General features: G+C 48.0%; 11 protein-coding genes across 11 annotated transcripts; 5 read left to right on the top strand and 6 right to left on the bottom strand.

The window, feature by feature from the left end:
* Positions 1-482: 482 nt before the first annotated feature.
* N7479_007804 (putative acid phosphatase) lies at positions 483-1,831 on the top strand (the record flags this gene model as incomplete). The annotated part of the gene is made up of 3 exons (XM_057255498.1): positions 483-674; positions 728-1,741; positions 1,796-1,831. The coding sequence occupies 3 exons, from the start codon at positions 483-485 to the stop codon at positions 1,829-1,831; spliced, it is 1,242 nt and encodes a 413-aa protein (XP_057109360.1).
* A 949-nt stretch (positions 1,832-2,780) lies between these two features.
* On the bottom strand, positions 2,781-3,005 carry N7479_007803 (uncharacterized protein; the record flags this gene model as incomplete). Its single annotated transcript, XM_057255497.1, has 1 exon — positions 2,781-3,005. The coding sequence occupies one exon, from the start codon at positions 3,003-3,005 to the stop codon at positions 2,781-2,783; it is 225 nt and encodes a 74-aa protein (XP_057109359.1).
* A 1,723-nt stretch (positions 3,006-4,728) lies between these two features.
* N7479_007802 (Major facilitator superfamily domain general substrate transporter) lies at positions 4,729-6,351 on the top strand (the record flags this gene model as incomplete). The annotated part of the gene is made up of 1 exon (XM_057255496.1): positions 4,729-6,351. One exon carries the CDS (start codon positions 4,729-4,731, stop codon positions 6,349-6,351), a length of 1,623 nt encoding a protein of 540 aa, XP_057109358.1.
* An 822-nt stretch (positions 6,352-7,173) lies between these two features.
* Positions 7,174-9,083, bottom strand: N7479_007801 (MFS transporter; the record flags this gene model as incomplete). The annotated part of the gene is made up of 3 exons (XM_057255495.1): positions 7,174-8,181; positions 8,239-8,628; positions 8,682-9,083. The coding sequence occupies 3 exons, from the start codon at positions 9,081-9,083 to the stop codon at positions 7,174-7,176; spliced, it is 1,800 nt and encodes a 599-aa protein (XP_057109357.1).
* Positions 9,084-10,150: 1,067 nt separating this feature from the next.
* N7479_007800 (Zn(II)2Cys6 transcription factor) lies at positions 10,151-11,831 on the top strand (the record flags this gene model as incomplete). Its single annotated transcript, XM_057255494.1, has 2 exons — positions 10,151-10,951; positions 11,004-11,831. 2 exons carry the CDS (start codon positions 10,151-10,153, stop codon positions 11,829-11,831), a joined length of 1,629 nt encoding a protein of 542 aa, XP_057109356.1.
* Positions 11,832-11,884: 53 nt separating this feature from the next.
* On the bottom strand, positions 11,885-12,846 carry N7479_007799 (oxidoreductase, short-chain dehydrogenase/reductase family; the record flags this gene model as incomplete). Its single annotated transcript, XM_057255493.1, has 3 exons — positions 11,885-12,125; positions 12,186-12,734; positions 12,797-12,846. The coding sequence occupies 3 exons, from the start codon at positions 12,844-12,846 to the stop codon at positions 11,885-11,887; spliced, it is 840 nt and encodes a 279-aa protein (XP_057109355.1).
* A 740-nt stretch (positions 12,847-13,586) lies between these two features.
* On the bottom strand, positions 13,587-15,174 carry N7479_007798 (aldehyde dehydrogenase family protein; the record flags this gene model as incomplete). Its single annotated transcript, XM_057255492.1, has 4 exons — positions 13,587-13,700; positions 13,768-14,191; positions 14,242-14,714; positions 14,773-15,174. The coding sequence occupies 4 exons, from the start codon at positions 15,172-15,174 to the stop codon at positions 13,587-13,589; spliced, it is 1,413 nt and encodes a 470-aa protein (XP_057109354.1).
* Positions 15,175-15,358: 184 nt separating this feature from the next.
* N7479_007797 (type 1 glutamine amidotransferase) lies at positions 15,359-16,243 on the bottom strand (the record flags this gene model as incomplete). Its single annotated transcript, XM_057255491.1, has 3 exons — positions 15,359-15,658; positions 15,719-15,945; positions 16,000-16,243. The coding sequence occupies 3 exons, from the start codon at positions 16,241-16,243 to the stop codon at positions 15,359-15,361; spliced, it is 771 nt and encodes a 256-aa protein (XP_057109353.1).
* Positions 16,244-16,666: 423 nt separating this feature from the next.
* Positions 16,667-18,301, top strand: N7479_007796 (glutamine synthetase family protein; the record flags this gene model as incomplete). The annotated part of the gene is made up of 5 exons (XM_057255490.1): positions 16,667-17,072; positions 17,125-17,387; positions 17,436-17,488; positions 17,537-18,214; positions 18,271-18,301. 5 exons carry the CDS (start codon positions 16,667-16,669, stop codon positions 18,299-18,301), a joined length of 1,431 nt encoding a protein of 476 aa, XP_057109352.1.
* Positions 18,302-18,901: 600 nt separating this feature from the next.
* Positions 18,902-20,351, top strand: N7479_007795 (cation efflux family protein family; the record flags this gene model as incomplete). The annotated part of the gene is made up of 2 exons (XM_057255489.1): positions 18,902-19,216; positions 19,281-20,351. The coding sequence occupies 2 exons, from the start codon at positions 18,902-18,904 to the stop codon at positions 20,349-20,351; spliced, it is 1,386 nt and encodes a 461-aa protein (XP_057109351.1).
* Positions 20,352-21,258: 907 nt separating this feature from the next.
* N7479_007794 (CAZyme family GT90) lies at positions 21,259-22,382 on the bottom strand (the record flags this gene model as incomplete). Its single annotated transcript, XM_057255488.1, has 2 exons — positions 21,259-22,167; positions 22,224-22,382. The coding sequence occupies 2 exons, from the start codon at positions 22,380-22,382 to the stop codon at positions 21,259-21,261; spliced, it is 1,068 nt and encodes a 355-aa protein (XP_057109350.1).
* Between the last annotated feature and the right edge of the window lie 20 nt (positions 22,383-22,402).

Below are 22,402 nucleotides of genomic sequence, written 5' to 3'. Positions count from 1 at the left end.
ATGTAACTCTGGAACTAAAAGCTTTTATGCGGAATAATATATAAATTAATATCGACCTATGATTATATAGGTAAAAGCGGCCGAGTGTATGGTAGTGAGCTCAGCAGTCAGCCAGTTAGGGCACGGACAGAACCAACGTGCCAGCGCAAGGCCGAAGACCTGATCCACTCTCCGCTCGTTCCGCTATTTACCCAATTAAATCACCTTTATTGCGACTTTACCTCAATTCAGGCCAATTCAGTTTAGTTCAGGCCTTAACTCTTTTGGATAAAAGGCTTAGAAATGCAGCCAGTTAGCCTGCATCGATCGCAACGTGGTATCATGTAGCATAGTGGGCGGATCCGCCTGTCACTTGGATTCTTCCAGCCGATGAGGGGAATGTTACGCCTCTCGGGCTGGCTCGAGTATAAGATCGCGTGTCACCCAACGAATCTGCTCATCTGTTTCCTTTCTCATCGCAGCTACTACCGCGATCGCCAAACATGTTCACTAAGCAAACTCTTCTCGCGTTCGTCGGGGCCCTGGCCCTGGCCACGGCCAAGACTACCACTGTGCAGAGCCCAACTCAGGATGAGGTCGAGGCGGCCCGTGCTACAGCCCGGCCTTACTCTCCTGTGTCAAATGTGAAGGGTTTGGCTTTTGATCGTTTCGTGAACATCTGGCTCGAGAACACAGTGGGTTTTCCCCTTACATGGATAACAATGACCGCGTGCTCACCCCTTTGCAGGACTTTGAAACCGCTGCTATGGACGAGAACCTGTCCAAGCTAGCTAAGGAGGGTATCCTCCTGACTAATTATTTTGCCGTCACTCACCCCTCGGAGCCCAACTACGGTGCTTCCGCTGGAGGTGACACCTTCGGCATGGACAATGACAACTTCTGGCAGATTCCATCCAATGTCTCAACTATTGCCGATTTGTTTGACACCCGGCACATCTCTTGGGGTGAATACCAAGAGGACATGCCCTATGCCGGCTATCAGGGCATACGGTACCCCCTCAGCGGTGCAAACCAGTATGTGCGCAAGCACAACCCGCTGGTTCTGTTTAACTCAGTCACCGACGACGCCGTGCGTCCGCGCCAAATCAAGAATTTCACCACTTTCTACGAGGACGTGGCACACCACAGCCTTCCCCAGCACATGTTCATCACACCTAACATGACCAACGACGCCCACGACGCCCCCATCAGTGTGGCCGGCGACTGGGTCTCTCGTTTCCTGCCTCCCCTGCTGAAGGATCAGAACTTCAACAAGAACAGCCTGGTGCTGGTCACCTTTGACGAGAGTGGCAACTACACCCACCCCAATCGGGTCTACAGCTTCCTGCTTGGCGATGCTGTCCCGAAGCACCTACGGGGCACTACCGACGACACTTTCTACACACACTACTCAATCATCGCCTCCCTGTCCGCTAACTGGCGTCTTCCTTCGCTTGGTCGCTGGGACTGTGGTGCCAACCTGCTGAAGTTGGTTGCCGAGAAGACCGGCTATGTCAACTGGGAAGTTGATACCAGCAATGTCTTCCTCAACCAGACTTACCCTGGACCTTTGTCCAGCAAGAACTATTCCTCCAAGTGGGCTGTTCCTGCCACCAGTGGCGACTGCACTGCTGGCCATGGTATTTATAATACTGTGAAGAAGACCTACCGCGGTCTTAAACCTACCTATGACTACACCAGCCCTGTGCCGTATGACAAAACCAGTGGAAACAACATCGGCATCACGTACCACCGTACTCTGGTATGGTCCCTTTTTCCTTTTTACCTTTGATGATTTAATGCTAATAATTTACAGAAGCATGGCAAGAAGGAGACCCGTGTCACTGGGTAAACCTGTGATCCAATATATGCACACCGGGACTGTCGTGTCAAATGTGAAATTGTGCAGTTATTCTTGTCTATGAAAAGTTGATTGGATGTTAAATTGTTCTATCACGTTAAAAGGGGTTTCTAGGTTTGTTACAAACCACTGTGGATGTGCCAGATGATTATGACTTGCTTCCAATCTTACGATCCACATGGGTATGGGGCATCCCCGATTTACCTCTACCCCACGAAATATATATCCCCACAATTGAACTACATATTGCGCCAATAAATAATGTTTGGTTTTCTGAAAAATAGGAACTTCAAATACGCAAATTGTCAATAAATTGACTGCACTGAGGTAGATAACCTAAACATGAGCCCTGTTTTCCCTTTATCCCTTTCTGATATCCTTTGGGCTGTGAATCTCTTGATCATACGCTGTTCGAACGTATCAGACATTATAAAAGTGACAGTGTGTCATAAATGCTCTCGTTTCGGTTTGGTTCCTCTGTAGCTTTAAGAGAGATATTCACGAACTAAGATTCACGAAGAGTCGGCCAGATGTTTGTTTAGATATTGCCAATACGCTTCTTTCGCTCTTCAACCATTGAAATATCCTCCAGCAAGTTGCCCAAAATTGAAGGTGGACCCTATCACATCTCCCCTTTCTAACAATTGCTCTTCAGCCTTGCAAATATTACTACTATAGCTCGAACTACTCCGATCAAGAGGTCTGGCTTCGCATCCATGTTCGCCAGACCCTAAGGGCGATCGGCCTTCCACGAACCAATCAGCGGTAGTGGGATTAAATTCCTAGTAATTCTCTCAGATCACAAGGAAATCTTCCGGAGAATGCCACATGGAAACCTGTTTCAAGGTTTTCCCACATTCCCAAGAGGAACTCGAGGGGATGCCAAGACCCTATAAACGTCACAGACTGGAGGCGTCTTGATGCTTTTTATCATGACGTTCTAAGAGTTGCTTTGACTTTGGACGGTTTTGCCGTGATCTGCAAGCCGTGTCCCGAGAAGCCTGGGCACCCAGTCGTTTCGTACGATGAGTCGTGGACCCTTTAAAGTCACGGCCGCATATGGAGTACCTAGCGATATATAAATATCCAACATGGCATCATCGCAGACAGTGCGCATGTTCTTATTCGGGAAGGTAGCGAGGATCGCGACGATGCTGATATGCATGACAACTCGGGGAATTATGTTATTGGTACAAAAGGAAAATTAATATAGACTTATATAGCGTACAAAGTAACTAAGCATATCTATCTACTTTCCGCTGTTTCATTTCTGAAAACAGAAATTTTAGTCAAAAATCGGAAGTGAATTGTCCGATAATGCCCGTGACTCCCAGGAAATCATTTAGTACCTATACATTGTAGGTACCTATGTATTTACCCGTATGTGGGTCCGGATAAATACTTTTTTCCTCCCCATTTTCTCGCAATAGTATGTATAAGGCCTATAGAGCCAAGATCTAGTAGAAAGCTTCGATATACCTAGAATCTTGGAACCTTGGAAAATACTTGGAAGGCTTGGTTGATGAGCCAAGTAGTGATAAGCAAAGATATTATGGATCCTTAGAAAGGTCTTGACCTGTCAAAGTCTTGTGAAATCTGTATGGAGTGCTTTCTTTGAATGGCCCATCATTTCCTAATGCGGAAGTACCCTTGGAAATGGATCCACTCACATTTACTGAACTTGCCAACCTTTCTGATTCCTTTGACATTAAAACATTTCTTGTCTCAGAGTCCAAATAATTACTGAAGTGTTGATTTAGAAAATGTTTATTCGGCAAGGGCTTATTCGGCAAGGGCTTATTTGGCAAAGGCTTCGGGCGTATTCGAAAGTTCCATACATGTGAGATTTTTTGTGTTGTACTCCGTGTATACCCTCAAATAGAAGATACCAAGGCGGGTTGTTAATCTGACTACTCCGTACAACATACGCAATCTGTTATGCAGTTCATATCTCACACACATGTCACTATGCCTCGTGAGCCCGATGATCATTGCTGAAGACGGCGTTCCGCACAACACCCCGGGAAATTAATATACGGCTGAACCCTCGCCGTAACCGGCCGGGGCATCGGGCATGGCGAAGTTCGGAAGGAAAAAGGCAACTAAAACGAGATCGTTCTGAATATGTAAGATTCGGGCTGCACCCTGTCACCAATCAGCGGATTAGAGGGGGGGAAAAGAAAGAAAAGCCAGAAAAAGAAAAACCAAGAAAAAGAAAAGCAATGGCTTACTGATTCCAGACAAATATGACCATTCAATGAAATCTTTCACCCCTGACCCACCTCCCTAATTTCCTATTCCTTATGGGCTGGAGGGAGTACAACATAGGGTGTTGGTCGTGGAGGTTCGGATAAGATTCCTTTTCCGTCCAAGGCAGCGTTACTTCTCACCCGCAACCTTCAGACGCCTCCAGACGCCCCCAGGAATTGACCTGATCCACCCCCCACAAAGACTAGGGGAAAAAATGAAGATGAAGCCCCTTACGTAGTCAATATACACAGCTACATACAAAGTTATTAGGTTCTCACAGTTTGATATATATTAAAGACTAAAACGGTAAACACAAACTGCGCAGGGCACCTAGCAAACCGCGAGACTTTCTTGTCAGATCCCCGCAACCCCACTGAAATGGGCACTTAGCCCCTGCTTAGCTCTATTTGGCTCTACTTGGCCCTATTTGGCTTTCCTTGGCCCCCACGGCGGGTCGCAACACTTGCCTCTACAACGTTGTAGCGCCGCCGATGTCACACTCAAAACTTTTCTCCTCTTGGCAGCATGAGGGGACTGAATGCATATAAGCTATGGGATTATCCCCCAGTGTCTGAGCTTAGTTCTTCTTTCTCATGTCGCTTTGGTCTTTCCCTCTCATCTAATAGAGGACGTTCATCATGTGGACCACAACCTCCGGCTTACGGGGCAAGAAGCTCCATATCGCCATTACTTTTACATCCGTTGTCGGATTCTCACTTTTCGGTTATGATCAGGGTTTGATGTCCGGTATTATCTCCGGTGATCAATTCACCAAGGAATTCCCCGCTCTCTATGGTGACTCCGAGCACGTCGCCGTCCTCCGTGGTGCGGTCACTGCCTGTTACGAACTTGGTTGTTTCTTCGGTGCTATCTTCACTATGGCCTACGGTCAACGTATTGGTCGTACTCCCCTCCTAGTGGCCGGTGGTCTTCTGATGATCCTCGGTACTGTTATCTCTACTGCTGCGTTCGGGCCCCACTGGGGACTGGGCCAGTTCGTTATTGGACGTGTCATTTCCGGTCTTGGGAACGGTATGGACACCGCTACTATCCCTGTCTGGCAGTCTGAGTGTTCGCGCGCTCACAACCGTGGCTTCCTCGTCTGCTTCGAGGGTGCTATCATTGCCGTCGGTACCTTTATCGCTTACTGGCTTGATTTCGGTCTTTCCTATGTCGACAGTTCCGTCCAATGGCGGTTCCCAGTCGCCTTCCAAATTCTGTTCGCTATCCTCGTCACTGGTGGTGCTCTTATGCTCCCTGAGTCGCCTCGTTGGTTCGTCATGCAAGGTCATGACCAGGAAGCGCTTCAGGTTCTCGCCCAGCTCAACGATAGTTCTGTGGATGCGGAGGATGTGCTTGCCGATTTCAACCTCATGAAGGCTGATCTTAACGCTATGCAGAATGTTGAGTCTAGCAGCTGGGGTATCCTATTCACTGGCGGCAAGACTCAGCACTTCCAGCGTATGATGATCGGTTGCTCTGGCCAGTTCTTCCAGCAATTCACTGGCTGTAACGCTGCTATTTACTACTCCACTCTCTTATTCCAACAGAATTTGCATATGCATGGTAAGCTCCCCCTAGTTCTAGGAGGTGTTTTCGCCACTGTCTATGCTCTCGCCACTATTCCATCCTTCTTTATGATCGAGAAGGTCGGTCGCCGTAACCTCTTCTTGATTGGTTTCCTCGGCCAGGGTCTCAGTTTCATAATTACTATGGGATGTCTCATCGATTCGAATACGCAGAACGCGAAGGGTGCTATCGTCGGTATCTTCCTGTTCATCTGCTTCTTCGCCTTTACTACGCTGCCTCTCCCCTGGATCTACCCCCCTGAAATCAACCCCCTCCGCACCCGTACCAAGGCCGCCTCCGCTTCCACCTGTATGAACTGGATCACCAACTTCGCCGTCGTCATGTTCACTCCCGTGTTCTCCAACCAGTCTGACTGGGGTATCTACCTCTTCTTCGCCCTTGTCAACTTCATTGCCATCCCCTTCGCCTGGTTCTTCTACTGTGAGACCGCCGGTCGTGATCTCGAGGAGGTTGATATCATCTTCGCCAAGGCCCATGTTGAGGGCAAGTGGCCCTACCAGGTCGCACAGGAGATGCCCAAGCTCTCCATTGCCGAGATTACCCAGATGCAGGCCGAGCTTGGTCTCGATATCCCCAATTTCCGGATCAACTCCGAAGCCGAGAAGGCTGAGACTGCCATGAGCAGCGGCAGCGAGACTCGCGAGATCGCCGAGACCAAGCACGACGAGTAAATGCCCCAACTATTGGCTGCTCCTGGTCGATGTTGGTTGAGTGACATTTGCGGCGCGAATCGGATTAATCATTTGTCTCGGATCTCATATTATGTGACCATAGATTCTCTATACCCCCCGTCCAGCGGGAAAGCGGGCAGACTAGTATGTAGATAGTCTGCTTTGCGATCACTTTTTATTTTCTCTATATTTTCTTTGATCTAAATACATACTTTTTTTACCCCTAGAAATATTCTATCGAAGTTGTAATGGCTCTAAACGCGACTCCACTGATGCGTCCTTCTGCTCGGGTCTGCAGCCCTACGATCAGCCCCAGTATCCCCTCAGTGGGGATGGAAGTACAGAAGGCTTGGCAATACCATATACATAATTCATTCACTGAGATTTGCAAAATTGGTCAAATTAACGAAGGCATTCCATTTATGTTCAAACTTGTATACGATGTACATCGTATTTGTGTGTGCTGTAACTCTTAATTAACAGGGGACCTTGGAAGCCCCTGCAGATCGTCATTCGGGAAGTTTAGGAGACAAACTAAAAAAAAGTCTGCATGAGCTTCGGCAAAGAATTCCATGTTCTAGATATTTAGGTCAAATTACTCGAGGAAAGATCTTGTTCTAAGTTGTAACAGTACTACTGCAGGACTTGAAGCCGGAGAGCCGAGGCATTCGTGATGACAACCTCGTACACATGCCAAAAAGAACCCCGCCGTACTCGCTATAACTTCCTAGTTTTATCGTAAAGTAAAAAGGAATTAAGTAATATTAATTGAGCAATTAACAATTCTATCTAGACATGTTAATGCCAAAAATAATTCGTCATCTAGCCGGCTGCAAAAGTACTCTTTTTCCTCAGCTTTTCCCCAAACTTCCACAAAAGCACCGGCGCCGGCGCCCCGACCACAATAGCCACGAACGCCAACAAACTATTCCCCCACCCGTATTCTAAAGCACTGTACATATATGGTGCAAAAAGTGGAAACCCAAACCCAGCTATCGAGCGCAGAAATGCACCAGCAGCAAGCGCACTAGCCGCAAACCGCGTATAGGTATCAACCATATAAGTCTGGATACACTGGAAGGCAATGATATTGCCAGCACCAAACATTACAGCACCGATGTTCGGCGCAATCCAATGGCAATGGTACTGAGCAGTCCAACCGTAGATGAACAAGCCGGCGGGGATCAAGAAGGCGCCGACGAAGAGCAGCGGGACGCGGAACTCTGGTTTTCCGACGCCGCCATTACGGGCCTTGAGACGGCGGTAGATGCGGTCGTTTAGCGGGGCGCAGATCTGTGAGCCGAGCCAGAAGCCTAGTCCGAGGGAGATGTAGTTCAGGCCACCGATGCCGGTTGATTCGTTGTAGTAATTTGGGCTTGTCCAGAGGGTAGGGAATGTCGAGAGGACAAGGTAAATGATTCCATAGGTGTAGGCCATGAATAGGGCGAGGACTTGGACAATTGGTTGTGTGAGGAGGAGGCGGAAGGGACGGATGAATGAGCCGCGCAGAATTTCGAGCAGGGTTTTATTTTGGCGCTCTGCTTCTGTTTGGTAGGATTCATCGCCCGTTTCTTTGCGCAGGCGGATGGCGCGGTCGAGAAGGATTTTCGGGCCGTAGCTTTCGCGTAGGAAGAAGAGGCCCATTAGTTGGATTAGGCCGTCAACTATTGAGGTCGAATAGAAGACCCAGCGCCAGGTTGTGTTTTCGGCGATGAAGCCTCCTGCGATAGGTCCGAGGGCTGGGCCTAGAAGTGGTGCAAGGCTGTAGATCGCGACTCCCTTCCCGCGCTCTTCAGCCCGGAAGCAATCCGAGAGGACTCCACCGCCGACCTAGTCTTGGTTGGATACAAGCTTTTATTTGGGGGGGGATTTTGCGGCTTAGCTTACTGCTAGTGGAGCACTGCCTCCTAGTCCAGCAAAGAATCGGCAAATGATCATTTGGACTTTCGTTTGTGATACTGCACACCCAATGTTGAAAACTAGGAAGAAGAGATTGGAGAGCTGTAGAACGACGGTTCGACCGTAAATCTCTGACAATGGCCCGAATAATAATGGGCCAACAGCGTAGGCTAGAACGAAGATTGAGAGCATAAGTTGTGAGACGAATTCATCCGTGACTTTCAGGTCCGCTGCGAGTGATGGCAGTGCCGGCGCAACCATTGACGAAGAGACCGGTGAGATGAATGTGAATAGTGATACGGTGATGGTAGCAGCCCATTTCTTCTTGTTGGTCCAGTTTTTCGGGTTTTCGGGGTCTTCAGGGCCGTCCCACTGTACCTGTACTTACAATTTAATATCAAGTCCAGATTTGGGAACATGGAACAACATACCAGTTTTTGGTCGCGAAGAGACCGGTTCGAATTTTTCGTCCTTGATTTCTCAAGCTCGGGCTGTGCATCATTGGCTTTCTCTAGATCCAGATCGCGCTCGTTGACAATCCCGTTCTGCACTTCCTGGATAGTATCGGGGTTCTGCTCGTTTTCGATGGGTGATTCACCATGATTAGACTCATCGTCACTATGGTATACTGACTGATCATTCAGATGTCGCCCCGAATAGACTCGATCCACTTGGGTCATCCCTGAATTCGACAAAGACCGCAGCCTCGTCCTTAGAGAACTAGCCAAGCTCTGAGATCGTGACTGCGTTCTTGATGCCTGGAACTCAGAATCGGTACTGGATATTGACGTTGACTGTGATCTGGTCAAGCCATATTCTTTATGGTCCGACATCATGGATGTCATACAGAACCCAATCGACAATAATTGGGGAAGAGACTGGATAAATGGATATATATACAAAGCCAACTATATGGGCGCGCAACATTAAAGGAAATGAACTAACAATAGCGGGAATCAATTTTATATCAAATCAATAGCCCCGGTCAGAGTTCATTTTGCCCCTTTATTATCAAAAATTTCCTGAACATGGCGGCCTGACCCGTCCTGAGTTAGTTATTAGAGTAGTTCTTCATGCCGTTCCCGGGTTCGAATTTGTATCCTCAGGCGTGAAATTATCGGATCTTCGGCAAACGGATCACGTGCACCTACTGATCACCCATACAATATGCCACATTTGGTGACCGACACAAGTATTCTCCCCGTCCCGGGATATTTTTCATTGGCTTGACACTATTATGTCCACTGCATTTTTGATATATGTATAAGTATTTTCTTCGGATGTCCGATCATTTTCAGTCCGATTTACATAGGGTTTTCGTATGAGTCTAGACCGTTTATAGTGCATGGCTGACGCCTAATTCCTTGTTGTTTGGGTATTCATTTTTCATATTTAGGCTCCTTAAGTTGGCTGATTTGAGGCGGTATAGGCTCTGACGTTGATAATTGGGGACTTTAGAAAAGAACACCGACGAAATTGTTGAGATATCGAAGGAAAACAAACTACATAGTAATCATTTTTAATGACACAAACGTTTGTCCTCTACTCAACCCAGAAAAAAAAAAAACGGACTACACATATCAATCAGTGAAACGAAAAGAGAGCCCTAGATTACGCGCTACCCAATTTGAACCAATATTCAAAGAAATATTCCCGAATTCATTAGTACCGAGGCAAGAGAGTGTTGTACTGCATTCACCAACACACCAGAGTGATGGCAATCGATCACACCCTGATCTGATATGCTGACGGAGTGAAGTATGGAGCGCCAACCTTGGAAATTTGTCGTCGAAGAACCTCGGGAGCGCCAAGGTTACCCCACACTTTCTTATCAGCTCTACCCAGAGATAGGTACGATCGGCGAGATTCTGTGTCTTCATCTGATCTCCTTAAATCAAATATGCCGCCAGATCGACGTGTACAGCGGATTGTTCGAGTAAGAACTGGTTGTTTGACCTGCAGGCGTCGCAAGAAGAAATGTGACGAGACACGTCCAATCTGTGCTGGCTGTCAACGCAATGACCTGGGCTGTCAGTGGCCCCCAAACGTACCTGGCAAAAAAGATTCCAGCCACAACGAAGCTCAAGTATCTGCGATAGATGGGTGTCGACAGAATATCTTCGGTGCCATTGAGCAGCTTGATGAAATATCGGCGCCCAGGAGTCCCTTGTCGCAACGAGCACCATCTGTTTCATCAAGTGCAGGGCACTCGACGACTATATGTACTGAAGACCGGCTTGAAGACATGATGCTGCATGAGGAGACCCATAATCAGCGCCAACTGTCAACATCTACTGGAGCTACCACTACTAGTGACGCTCTTGTCGCCTCTGTCTCAGGAAACGTGCTGCCGCGCAGCCTATCCCTGCTGCCTGGCTATGATGCTGAGTCCTATCAGCTTCTCAGTCATTACCTGGCCACAACAGCTGACTGCATGGCAAATGGCTCCACGCCTGTCAACCCCTTTTTGGTACAGATTGTACCCCTGGCATTTTCTAGTGACTTGCTGTTGCAGCTGGTCATTACTCAAAGCGCCGCTCATCGCGCATTTCGATCACGGGATGAATCAGATACAATTGCCCACAGTCACTACACGAAAGCTCTCCGGCATTTTCGCCGTGGAGTAACGGACTTTATCGATGGAAAAGAATCGAATCCTCTCATGCTCCTAGTTGGGGCACTTCTGATGTGTTTTACCGAGGTAGGAAATCTATGATTCAAAAATAAGTTGTTCAACAATCTAATAATAATAGACTGCAAAGGGTGATATGAACGGGACAATATTCGACCATTTATCTGCTGCCAACTCGCTGTTAGTCAAATTGCTTGCCCAGAGCGACTCAGCAGTTCCACGAGACTTGAAAGATTTCGTCATCGAATACTACACCTATACTGCGACCGTCAGCATGATCTCAATCGATGCTCGCTTTAGCGGACAGCTCTTCTTAAACTTGGATCTCGAGCAACGGTCTCGTGAATTACTCCGGACTCAATACGTGGGCAACTTGTGCGGTTGCTGGCTGGAACTACTGCTGCTGATCCCGTGCATATTCGATCTCGGCCGACAGTGGATCATGGACGAAACGCAGGCGGTTGTTCCAACAGCTGATGACATTGCCATGTTTGCATCCATCCAAGCCCAGATTCTGCGCTGGTCTCCGTATCCCAACGTCGGGACGGAGGTTCGTCTAGCTGGCTTAATCTTCCAGGAAGCCATACTTATCTATCTATACAGCTCCCTAGGTGGTTTCCAATACACCCGGGATGGGATGTATAAAGGCATGGTGGAAAATACAGTGACAGAAGCCATGTCATACCTAGGTGAGCTGTCGCCTAGTGCACGCATCAACTCCGGCCTTTGTTGGCCGATCGCTGTGGTGGGCTCATGTCTTCTCAACCCCGACCAACAGGACTGCCTACGAGGACGATTGAATGCCATGACCGAGACATTTGGTCTTGGAAATATGCATCGAACACTTCAACTCCTTGAAGCAATGTGGCAATCACCTGCATCCGAGGCCGGGCCATGGAATATCTGTCGAGCAATGCAGCAAAACCAAATATGGATCTCATTTGCGTGATATTGATCGTCATTCTGTCATATTATGTACAAACTAGCAAAGTCGCCATTTATTCATGCAGCCAAATTCCTCGGTGCTTCAGTCGCCGGACCCTCAGGCGTAACATATGCCTTCGTCAAGCCACCATCGACGACGAAGTCAGTAGCATTTACAAAACTGCTCTCATCGCTAGCAAGGAAGATCACTGCATGGGCCTGTTCAACTGGCTCGCCAAACCGTCCAGTAGGGAAATGCACCTCACGACGGAAGCGCTTTTCCTTATCGTCACCAAGCCAATCCTGCAACAAAGGTGTGCTATCCGAATGTTAGTTCCATCAAAGGGCTAACCGGGAAAAGGGCAAAAGATGAACATACTTGAGAGGTGCAGGGCAAAGCGAGTTGAATCGGAACCCCTCGCGGGCATGAACAATTGCCAGCTCCCGGGTCATTGCCAATACAGCACCCTTGCTAGCGGTATACGCCAACTGAGGTGTCGCAGCCCCAACCAGAGCAACCATACTAGCAGTATTAATCACACTAGCGCGCTTCTTGCCATGCCTCCGGAATGCACGCACAGCGTGCTTTGAGCCGTACCACACGCCCTTCACATTGATATTCATTGTGCGATCCCAGATATCCTCAGGACACTCTTCCGAGTCTCCGTCCTTCGGATGCATGATTCCAGCATTATTGAAGATGATATCTAGTCCACCCCAGGCATCGAGATGAGCAACTGCTGCTTCGATTTGGGACTCGTTGGACACGTCGACCACTTTAATCTCGACTTTTCCGGTGCGGGTCGAGGCGGGCACGACACTGTTCACCTTGGACAGTGCTTTGTTCAGGCCTGCGTCACTAATGTCGGTCATTAGGACGGAAGCGCCTTCGTGGAGCATGAGAATTGTGGTTTCGAGGCCGATACCTCTGCCTTTTGTTAGTTATGTCTTTTGTTATTTGGTTTGTCATAGGTGGATAGAGGTACATACCCGGCCGCACCGGTGATGATGGCATTCTTGCCTTCAAGACGTCCGACCATTTCGATATTGTGTAGGTATGATATAATAAAAGAAGCTAGAGAAAATGGACCAGTCTGCTGAAAAGATTTGAGGAGTTGACAAGAATGAATAAGAAGATTGCAGAGGATAGGCCATTAGTAAAGGCCAGAATTTATACCATGTTTCCAATCTCCAGTCTACATTCTCCATAACGGAACAGGTGCCACCGATATTCAGCCCACATGGTAAATTAGACCCAATTGCACGAGTCAACGCGCTATATCCCTCCTGTTCCTTTTTTCTTAAACCATCTCGGTCCACAAAAATGTACGAGTACAAAGCTCTGTCGCGCTCCTACTACCCCGCCACTCAACGATGCGGTGAGCTCAACACGCTGCGGGGCATGGGGGGTAGCTGTTAGGTAGCTCTTCAACCATTCAGACGCAAGAAGCATTTCCGGGTCGTATCATTGACTATCTTTGGTGGGGTCTCGGGGCTAAGACAGCGCGGTCCGGGACCGCGCTGTTGTAGGGACTATGTATATGAGCTTCAATATACTAGAAAATAATGCAGATATTTTCACGGGCTCGTTGATTTTAACGCCAATTACATATATCATTATGAGCTGGCTATGGTTCTTTTCTTTGTTGCTTTGAGTTACAGCTGTGGGAGAGAGATATGCTCGGGTGATTGAATACATAGTTGGAAAAAAACAGCAACCTTGAATTTTCTTAAATTTTTCAGATAACCACGCGATTTAATCATATTCAAAGCTGTCTGTTCATGCCGAATTATCCTTGATGTGGTAGCTCTTCAGCTTCACAAATCCATCGTATCCCCGTGGGCCAAGAGTGCATCCCAAACCTGATGTCTTCCAGCCCGTCCAGGCAAGGTCCTAATGTCCAATATTAGTATCAATGAACCCACAACAAGTCTCTTTGACGATTTTCAGGATAGCTTACCGGGCTTGGATAGTCACAGCGATTAATGAACACCGTCCCAGCCTCGATGCGATCAATCAACTCCTCTCCGCGAGTGATATCATTCGTCCAAACGCTCGCCGTCAGACCATAGTCACTGTCATTCATCAAGGAAATAGCTTCATCGTCGCTAGAGACCTTCATAATTGGCATCACAGGACCGAAAGTCTCCTCCCTCATTGTCGCCATGGTATGGTTGACATTGGTCAAAACAACCGGAGAGACAAAGTTACCTTTTTGGATCTGAGGGTTGCTCGCCACCTCAAAGCTTAGGTTCTGGGGAGTAGAGTTGACAGCTCCTTTAGCAATTGCATCCTTGACGTGAGCAGTGATCTTCTCCATGGCCTGCGTTGAGATGACAGGGCCTGTGGTTGTGTTTTGATCCTGCGGATCACCAAGCTTGTAGCTAGTTTGAATGTTAGGTAAATATCCTCTTTTGAATATGATCAGTCTTACGATTTCAGCTCTTCCTGCACAGCGCAAACAAAGTCCTCGTAAATCTTCTCATGCACGTATACCCGTTCTATGGAACAGCAACTCTGTCCGGAATTGAAAACAGCTCCGTCCACGAGTTGTTCTGCAACATGCTTCACGTCAACATCTGGCCGAACATATGCGGGATCATTTCCACCAAGCTCGAGGTTGACGGGCTTGATGTGACGAGCTGTTGCCTCCCTGAGTCTGATCCCGCCTGCAGTTGATCCGGTGAATGAGACAGACTGGATATCGGGAATCTGTGCCACCTGATCCAAAATATCTAGATTGCCGATATGAATGACCTGAAGGACCTGCGGCGGAAGTCCTGCTTCAGTGAAGACCTCGAGTAGTCTATTTCCAAATAGTGGGGTTTGCGGCGAAGGGCGCAAGATAACGCTATTACCAGCAAGAAGCGCGGGGACAAGAGCATTGACCGTAGTCAGGTAAGGATACTATCATATCATATTGGTGAGCAAGTCTTATGATACTTCAATCACAGTGCTCACTCACATTCCAAGCACCCGCAATAAGTACCGGTCCCACAGGAACACGCTTGACGGTTCGCCGGAAGCCAGCTTCTGGCCGCCCAGGGAGATCGGAAAGGTTCTCTTCAGCAATATCCATCAAGTACTCGGCGCGCAGACGCATAGTGTTGATCTCTGAAGCGCAGTAACGGATGGGCCGCCCCATTTGCGCAGTCAGTTCTCTGGCCAGATCATCACGGCGCTGGGCAATAGTGTCCAACGCTCGTCTCACGATGCTCTTTCGATCCTCCAGAGAGGTTGTTCTGTACGACTCAAAGGCTTGCTTTGAGGCAGCGGCAACTTTGATGGCTTCTTCGAATGAAGTGCCAGGTTGGTCAAAAATGACCTCGTGCGTTGAGGGACAGATAGTACGAATTTGGTTTGACATAATGTTAGTTGAGGGTCTGCTTTGGGGGGAAAGAGTGGAATCTAGAATGTGGGAGAGAGGTGAACTTTATAGCGCGGAGTCGGTGGCGCGGTTGCGGATCTGACAACTCATCCTTTTTCTTATTCCACTTTTGTTCTTTGTATCTCAATCTTATAACAATAGTAATTTGTTGTATCCGCCCAAACTACTTCAATTTCCCATCCAGTATGAATCTTGCAATCACCTTTGCTATCAACCACCCATCATGTGAGTCACCCACTCGGGACAAACCATCATTGTACAGTTCATCACCAAATGTCCCATTCTCGTGCCTGGCTTCGAGTAGACATGCCATGATACCTTCGTTAAATTCCGGGTGTCCTTGAACTGACAGCACTCGCTTGGGCAAGTAAAGACCCTGAACTTCACATTTTGGACTTGTAGCGAGATTCGTGCAATTGACTGGGGGTTTAAAGACAATATCGCGGTGCATTTGTTGAATGCTCTATATTTAATTAGAATATGCTTCAATTGAGCTTGTTCGGGTGTTTTTTTCCCCACATACCAGTGTATCCTTTCCAAACAGTTTCTTCCCGGCCTCAGTCAGGGTGAGCTTCTCGACAGAAACCTCCCATCCAGCTTCGTTTCTGCCAAGTTGGGCTCCGAGTGCCCGAGCAAGGATCTGATGTCCGAAGCAAATCCCAACTACGGGCTTCTTGTGTGTTAAAACGGCCTCACGAACGTTGCTTGTGAGGTCACAGATCCACTGATCGTCAGCCCAGGCATCGTGCTCTACCAAGTAATATTAATTCATCCATTCAGTTATTAACATAGACAAGAACTCACTGCTTCCAGTCAGAAGAATAGCGTCGACATCCTGTAGATCAGGAAATCGGTTATTACCCATCATGTGATATTCACTAAACTCCACGGTAATATCTTTAAGCTTCTCAGATCTTTCCAAGTCCTTGAAGCCTTGCCTCAGAATATCCTGGAATATTGCGAAGTAGTCGCCATACTTCTTCAGGACAGGCTGGATAGGCGTGTCACATACGAGAATAGCAATATGAATGCGAATGCAAGGTATCATTCTGGACATGTATACTTCCTCTTTAGATTCACAATATTCACAATGAACACATCAAGTCAATCAAACAAAGATTTGATCTTAAATCAATAGTTTCGAAACGAGGATAAGCGCGCTATCTACGTACGGAACCCCACAGCGCGGACCGCGGAGCATCTCCGCGATAATATTCGATAGCTTCACCGATGACATCAATTGCTCTGTCTGTAAGGAAATTGCGCGCTGTTGTCTACACTGCGCGGGATTATTTTCGACCTGAGATGCGACGCGGCATTAATGTTGACCATATGTTGGACCCGCAATCTCACACGCAATTGTATAAAGCCACAGAGGCCGGCGAAATGTCTCTTTCATTTCAAACCCCCTATAGGACTCGTTTAGTCCTGCTACAATTTTTAAATTTCTCTCAGAATAGCCACGCCCACCATGATCAGTGTCGAATCACTCCCCAACCTTCTCGCCGATGACATCAAGGTCAAGGTCGCCGGTATCGACAGCGATGGTGTACTTCGTGGCAAGGTCATGGCCAAGGAAAAATTCCTTGGGATTGCAGAAAAGGGGTTTGGCTTCAGCTCAGCTATCTTTGGTTGGGATATGCACGATATGTTATGGACAACCGATGCGCGGATCGCACCTCCAGAATTAGGATACGCAGACTTCTTGGCTGTTCCCGATCTGAACTCATTCCGTCGTCTTCCATGGGAAGAAAACATTCCTTTCTTCCTGGTGCGATTTCTTGACAATACACGCCCGGTTTCAGCGGATGGGAGGAGTATGTTGAGGAGTCTATGCGATAAGCTTGCGGGAGAGGGGCTTCGTGCTTTAGCTGGAGGTAATTTAGGGGAAAATTTGGTGAATAAATCTCAAAGGCTAACACCAGATAGTCGAACTTGAATTTATGAATTTCCAGACGCCTTCCGAAGACGGATACGGCAGTGCCGGCTCCCAGCATCCCAACCTCGCTACTTTCCTAGAGAAAAATGCCCCTAGTGCCCTGCGGCCAATTACAGCTGGCATGTTCTGCTATAGCTCAACACGGCCAGTTGCCAACAAAAAGTACTTCTACGATATTTTCAATATCAGTGCGCAGATCAACTGCGGCATTGAAGGATGGCACACTGAGGGCGGGCCCGGTGTGTATGAAGCAGTATGTAATCCATCCAGGTCATTTGAACTTTTCTGATGCTTTATATAGGCCTTGAAGGTTTCAGAAATTAGCGAAATGGCAGACAAGGTGGCATTATTCAAGTGAGTACCATAAATCATATGTTGTTCCCACAGCTAACAAATCGACAGGCTCCTAACCAAATCCCTAGGGGTTGACCACGGCGTTACACCATGCTTCATGGCTAAGCCCATGCAAGGCATGCCGGGAAGCTCCGGACATATTCACATTTCTCTTGCCGACAGTCACGGGAACAACCTATTTGCAAGAGAGACACCCGATGCAAACGCTCAATGGTCGGACATCGCACACCTCTCCGAAACAGGACGTCATTTCCTCGCCGGGCTTCTGGAAGCTCTGCCAGATATTATGCCACTATTTGCGCCGACTGTGAATTCATACAAGCGTCTTGTTGAGAACTACTGGGCACCAGTGCACATTAGCTGGGGACTCGAGGACCGGATTGCCTCAATACGTCTCATCACACCACCAGTGTGCAAGCCAAGTGCCACACGTTTCGAAGTCCGCATTCCCGGAGCTGATCTACATCCGCATTATGCGCTGAGTGTCATCCTTGCAGCAGGCTGGAGGGGTGTGCAGAAGAAGCTTGAGCTCAAAGTTCCACCTATGTCTGCACGCGCGCCAGGGGACCGCCCAGAGCTTCTGCCCAATACTCTGGACAAGGCTTTAGACCGGTTTTCATCCCCGGGAAGTATTGCGCGGGAGATTCTAAGCTCGGAATTTGTGGATTTCTTCACAGCCACAAGACAACACGAATTGGGTCTTTGGAGAGAGGCTGTGACTGATTGGTAAGTCGAAAAGACACTGCTAACTACCCATGAATACAAGGCTAACTCGGCTATAGGGAGTTCAAGCGATATATTGAAATTGTGTAGATTATTACTGAGCGTTGAAGCAAATTGATTTCATGGACCGGCTATTGATATACCAGGTCTCGAATCTCCGACTTTTCTTTCAAATAAATCAAAATTTGCTCGTATTGTACCCCGTCCATACAGTCGTTATAGACTTTCTATGTATATATTGCCAGTATTGAGGCAAGATCCGAAAAATGGCCGTCTAGTAAATGGCCGTCTATGTTATAGTATAGAACAAGCCCCCGGGGACCCCACGCCCGCTTATGGTATCACAACTAATGAAGTCTTTCGTATTTGTGCATGTTTCTGCAGGTCATACCTAGGCTTATATCAAATAAGATTTAAACCCGCCGGGTATAATCTGCTGAGACCAATCCATTACCTTTCTTATACAAATAATCCCAATGAGCCTACCCTCATGTATTCGACCTCTTATTACAAGGCACGGGCCCTGGAGGAATGCGCTAAGGCTTTTAGGTTTCACTTTAGGCCGCCCACGTGATGATCGGCAGAAACACCGGGGCTCGTCCGGGGGGTTGATAACCCCAGCCTCAACCCGCTCATGTGTACATAGGAACCATCAATCCACAAAGGCCTTCTGTTCGCAAAGCCAGCGCGATGGCTCCGAACTTTCCTCTCCCTCTCCCGCCACGCACCCCCACTCCACCAGTGGATGATGAATATGCCTCCCAGATCAACTCGGGGATACCGATCGATCGCAATTCCCTAGCGCCGCTTAATGCTTCCTTTCCAAAGGGCATCATGGATGATGAAAGCAGAGATACCCTGAGCCCCACGAAGTCCTCTTTCAATCTGGCAACCTCGCCTGAAGATGCAGAGACACCGATTGAAAATGGCGCTGGTGACACGTCTCCTGCGGGGCCATTTAATTTCAATACTACGGTTATGGCAAAGAGCCCAGTGATCAAATCGGTGAGTTGAATGGCTCCGATAATCTATGATGGCGTTAGTGCTAACTTGTTCTCTTGTGTTTCAGAACATGGGACAACGTCGTGGCCACAAGTACAAGCACAGCAGCATCTCGCACCAGATCTTCCTCGAGCCTCCTCCTCGCGCGCCCCTGGCCCTTCCGAACTCCCTGCCCATGCCAACGCTGAAAGAATGCCGATCTAGCATGTCAAAGGACCAGAAGACCCGCTTCTGGTGGAGTCTATGCCACATGTTGGTTGCGGCGTACACACTCTGGACCGCACATGGGTCCCTTGCCATGACAGCATTGTCGCATCTGATTCTATTTGATTCCCTCGGGGCTCTCTTGTGTGTTGCAGTTGACGTGCTGGGTAATTTTGAAGTCTGGAAGAGGTCGACTATCCGCCACCCGTTCGGCCTTGAACGTGCTGAAGTTCTAGCCGGGTTCGCGATGGCCGTGCTTCTTTTGTTTATGGGGTTGGATCTTATTTCCCACAATCTACAACATTTCCTTGAAAAGGCTGGTCATGAGCCTCATCACCCACATGATCATGATCGGGTTTCTGTGGGTAGTGTGGATGTGACTGCAATTCTAGCCATTTCATCAACGCTGGTGTCGGCAATTGGTCTCAAGAATCATGCTCGAATTGGAAAGGCTATGCGATTTGGATACATCCAATCTCTTCCATCGGTCTTGAGCAACCCATCCCACTTCCTCACCCTCTCTTGTTCGGCTCTGCTGCTGCTTTTACCTCTGGTCTCAGTCAGGATCTATGATTGGCTCGATAAGCTCCTGTCTGGCACCATTGCCTTCTCAATGTGCTTCCTAGGAACTCGCTTGGTGAAGACACTAGGTTCCATGCTTCTCATGTCCTACTCCGGCCAAGGAGTTTCTGATGTCATCAAGGATATTGAAGCTGACCCTGCTGTATTCGGGATTGATGATGCTCGATTCTGGCAGGTCCATTATGGGCTATGTATGGCAAACCTCAGACTTCGAGTCACTGGCTCTGAGGATAATATTGTCCGGCTACGGGAGAAAATCTCCAGCTTGATTCGCAACAGGCTGGGTGGTGGGTATGGCACCGGAGGCCAAAAGTGGGAGGTATCTTTACAATTCACGATTGAGCGTGCATGAACTCTTGAATTTCGATCACTGATGTATTATCTGTTCAGCTGTGCATATATCTTAATTCATTCTATAGATACCCCTGTATATCATGAACGTTTATCTCATAGCCAACATGGATGCTTTCAAGTTCAAAAAAAAACTATGTTCGAAGATATATAACTAACAAATGTGCCGTAGAACGTAAAACCAAAATGTCAACCTCGTTATATTACTCTCAGGCTCAGTTTGCACATCCTCCACATTATATCCATGTCAAGCAACCGAGTCATGTTTCGTCCAAGCACGGCCCACTATGAGCTCTCAGCGTCTTTGACGGAAGACGAAAGAGACAGAAACCACAGTGATGCACATGATGAAGCCCAAGAATGAAAGCAGCATCCGCCGTAGCAGCGGTACACCTAGACTTCAAATCTCCAAAACGATACCAATACCAGCAGCCTTGGAATCCGCCGTGATTAGTTATGATACAGCCACCACTGAGTAAGACATTGTTATAAGTGGTGTAGGGGTTGGAGTAGTTAGTTCTACGTAGTCGTACAGCAAAGACCAGGAAGTGAAAATGATCAGTTGCCATCCTTCATACAGACATAGGATGGAAACTGCTTACAATAACACTAGCAAGCAGTGCTAGAGAAGAAACACCGCCAAGAATCCAGGTGAAGAGGCCATCGAGAGAGTCCACAAACAGGGCGGTAGTACCGACTAGCGCAGCTACAATGCTGATACCTCCTGTAAAAGCTGCATAACCTGTCTCAGCGGGCAGTAAGCCGTTAGTCCAAGGAGTAGCATTAATTATGTTAATTCTCACCGGACTCATGTAATTGTCAATATAAGCCTCAAGTATGAAAGAATCAAATCTATAAACATCAAATCAAGGTATTGTATGTACACATATATCGTTCTTTGAGTACTTTCACCGGGGATCATACTCCACCTCTCCCATCAATAAGAAACTCTCCACCGAAATACCTCTCCATTCTTTCTTCCTGTCTACCATTGTGAAGAACTCAGGCTCGAAATCAATGGTTTTCTTCCACTCCCGCATCAACCGACGCCAGTAGCACACCTCCGCTGCAGGAGTAAGATACCTCTCGCGGAAAACTTGAACGCTGTTATCCGCAATGCGCTTGGCCTCATCATCATGAGACAAAAGATGCTGCATTTTTTGCTCCAAATCTGACCAGTCACGCCTTACCTGGACAAAGTTTTGTTCGGGGCCTGAGGACTTCATTAGATGGTAGTAGTGCTGGATCCACTGCAACTCGTGCGAGACAACCACACTCCTGCAACTTTGGAGGTACTTCAGACGACCAGAGTACGTATTTCCTTCTGTCTGCGCGACATATTGATACTCGCAGTGCTGCGGCATAGTCTTATAATCATTTTTCAGACTTTCCTTGTCGTCCCACACAAGGGCCTTCACATCCGCCCAGGACTTGTCTTTCGTCACTCGCATAAGCTTATTCCGGATGGTTGGGCCCATGTTCGGCACTCCACGCCAGAGCAGCTTGGCCGTTTTATTGCTCCAAGTCAGCCCTTCTTCTTCTTCCGCCCATTCAGCTTTAGCTTGAACTTCACGTGCAGATCCAGCTTTGGTCTCTGGCCAGGACCAGTATCCAAAATCCGGGATGAGCCATGTAGACTTGTCTTGTGCGCGACGAGCGTACCCCCAAAGGGGCAATCCATCGACCGAGTCATCTGTATTGAAAGCGAATTCAATGTTAGGGAGTGGCTCCGGGGATGAAATGATTGCTCGGTTTATCGCAGACAGTGTGGCTTTTTCTCGGGACCAGATGGAGCCTTCCTTGTCGATCACATACAACTAGACCATGCTTAGCACTACTATTTAGATGACCCACAAAATGCCATGTTGTTTACCTGTTGATCATATATCATAGCTCGAATATATCCATTTCGGGCAGGGATCGCATCGATATCCTTGAGAGATATCAGACGAGATTTACGATCGTCCCTGGCGCGATCAAGTTCGGCGTATAAATCAGGGAATGCCTGGTCACATTGGTCTTGCGTGAGCATTAGGTTATCTCTATCGCGTT

Source organism: Penicillium vulpinum (genome assembly GCF_028829585.1).
Source record: "Penicillium vulpinum strain IBT 29486 chromosome Unknown utg000003l_segment0_segment0, whole genome shotgun sequence".
NCBI classification, from domain to species: Eukaryota; Fungi; Ascomycota; class Eurotiomycetes; order Eurotiales; family Aspergillaceae; genus Penicillium; species Penicillium vulpinum.
This window is presented reverse-complemented; position numbering and strand designations above follow the sequence as displayed.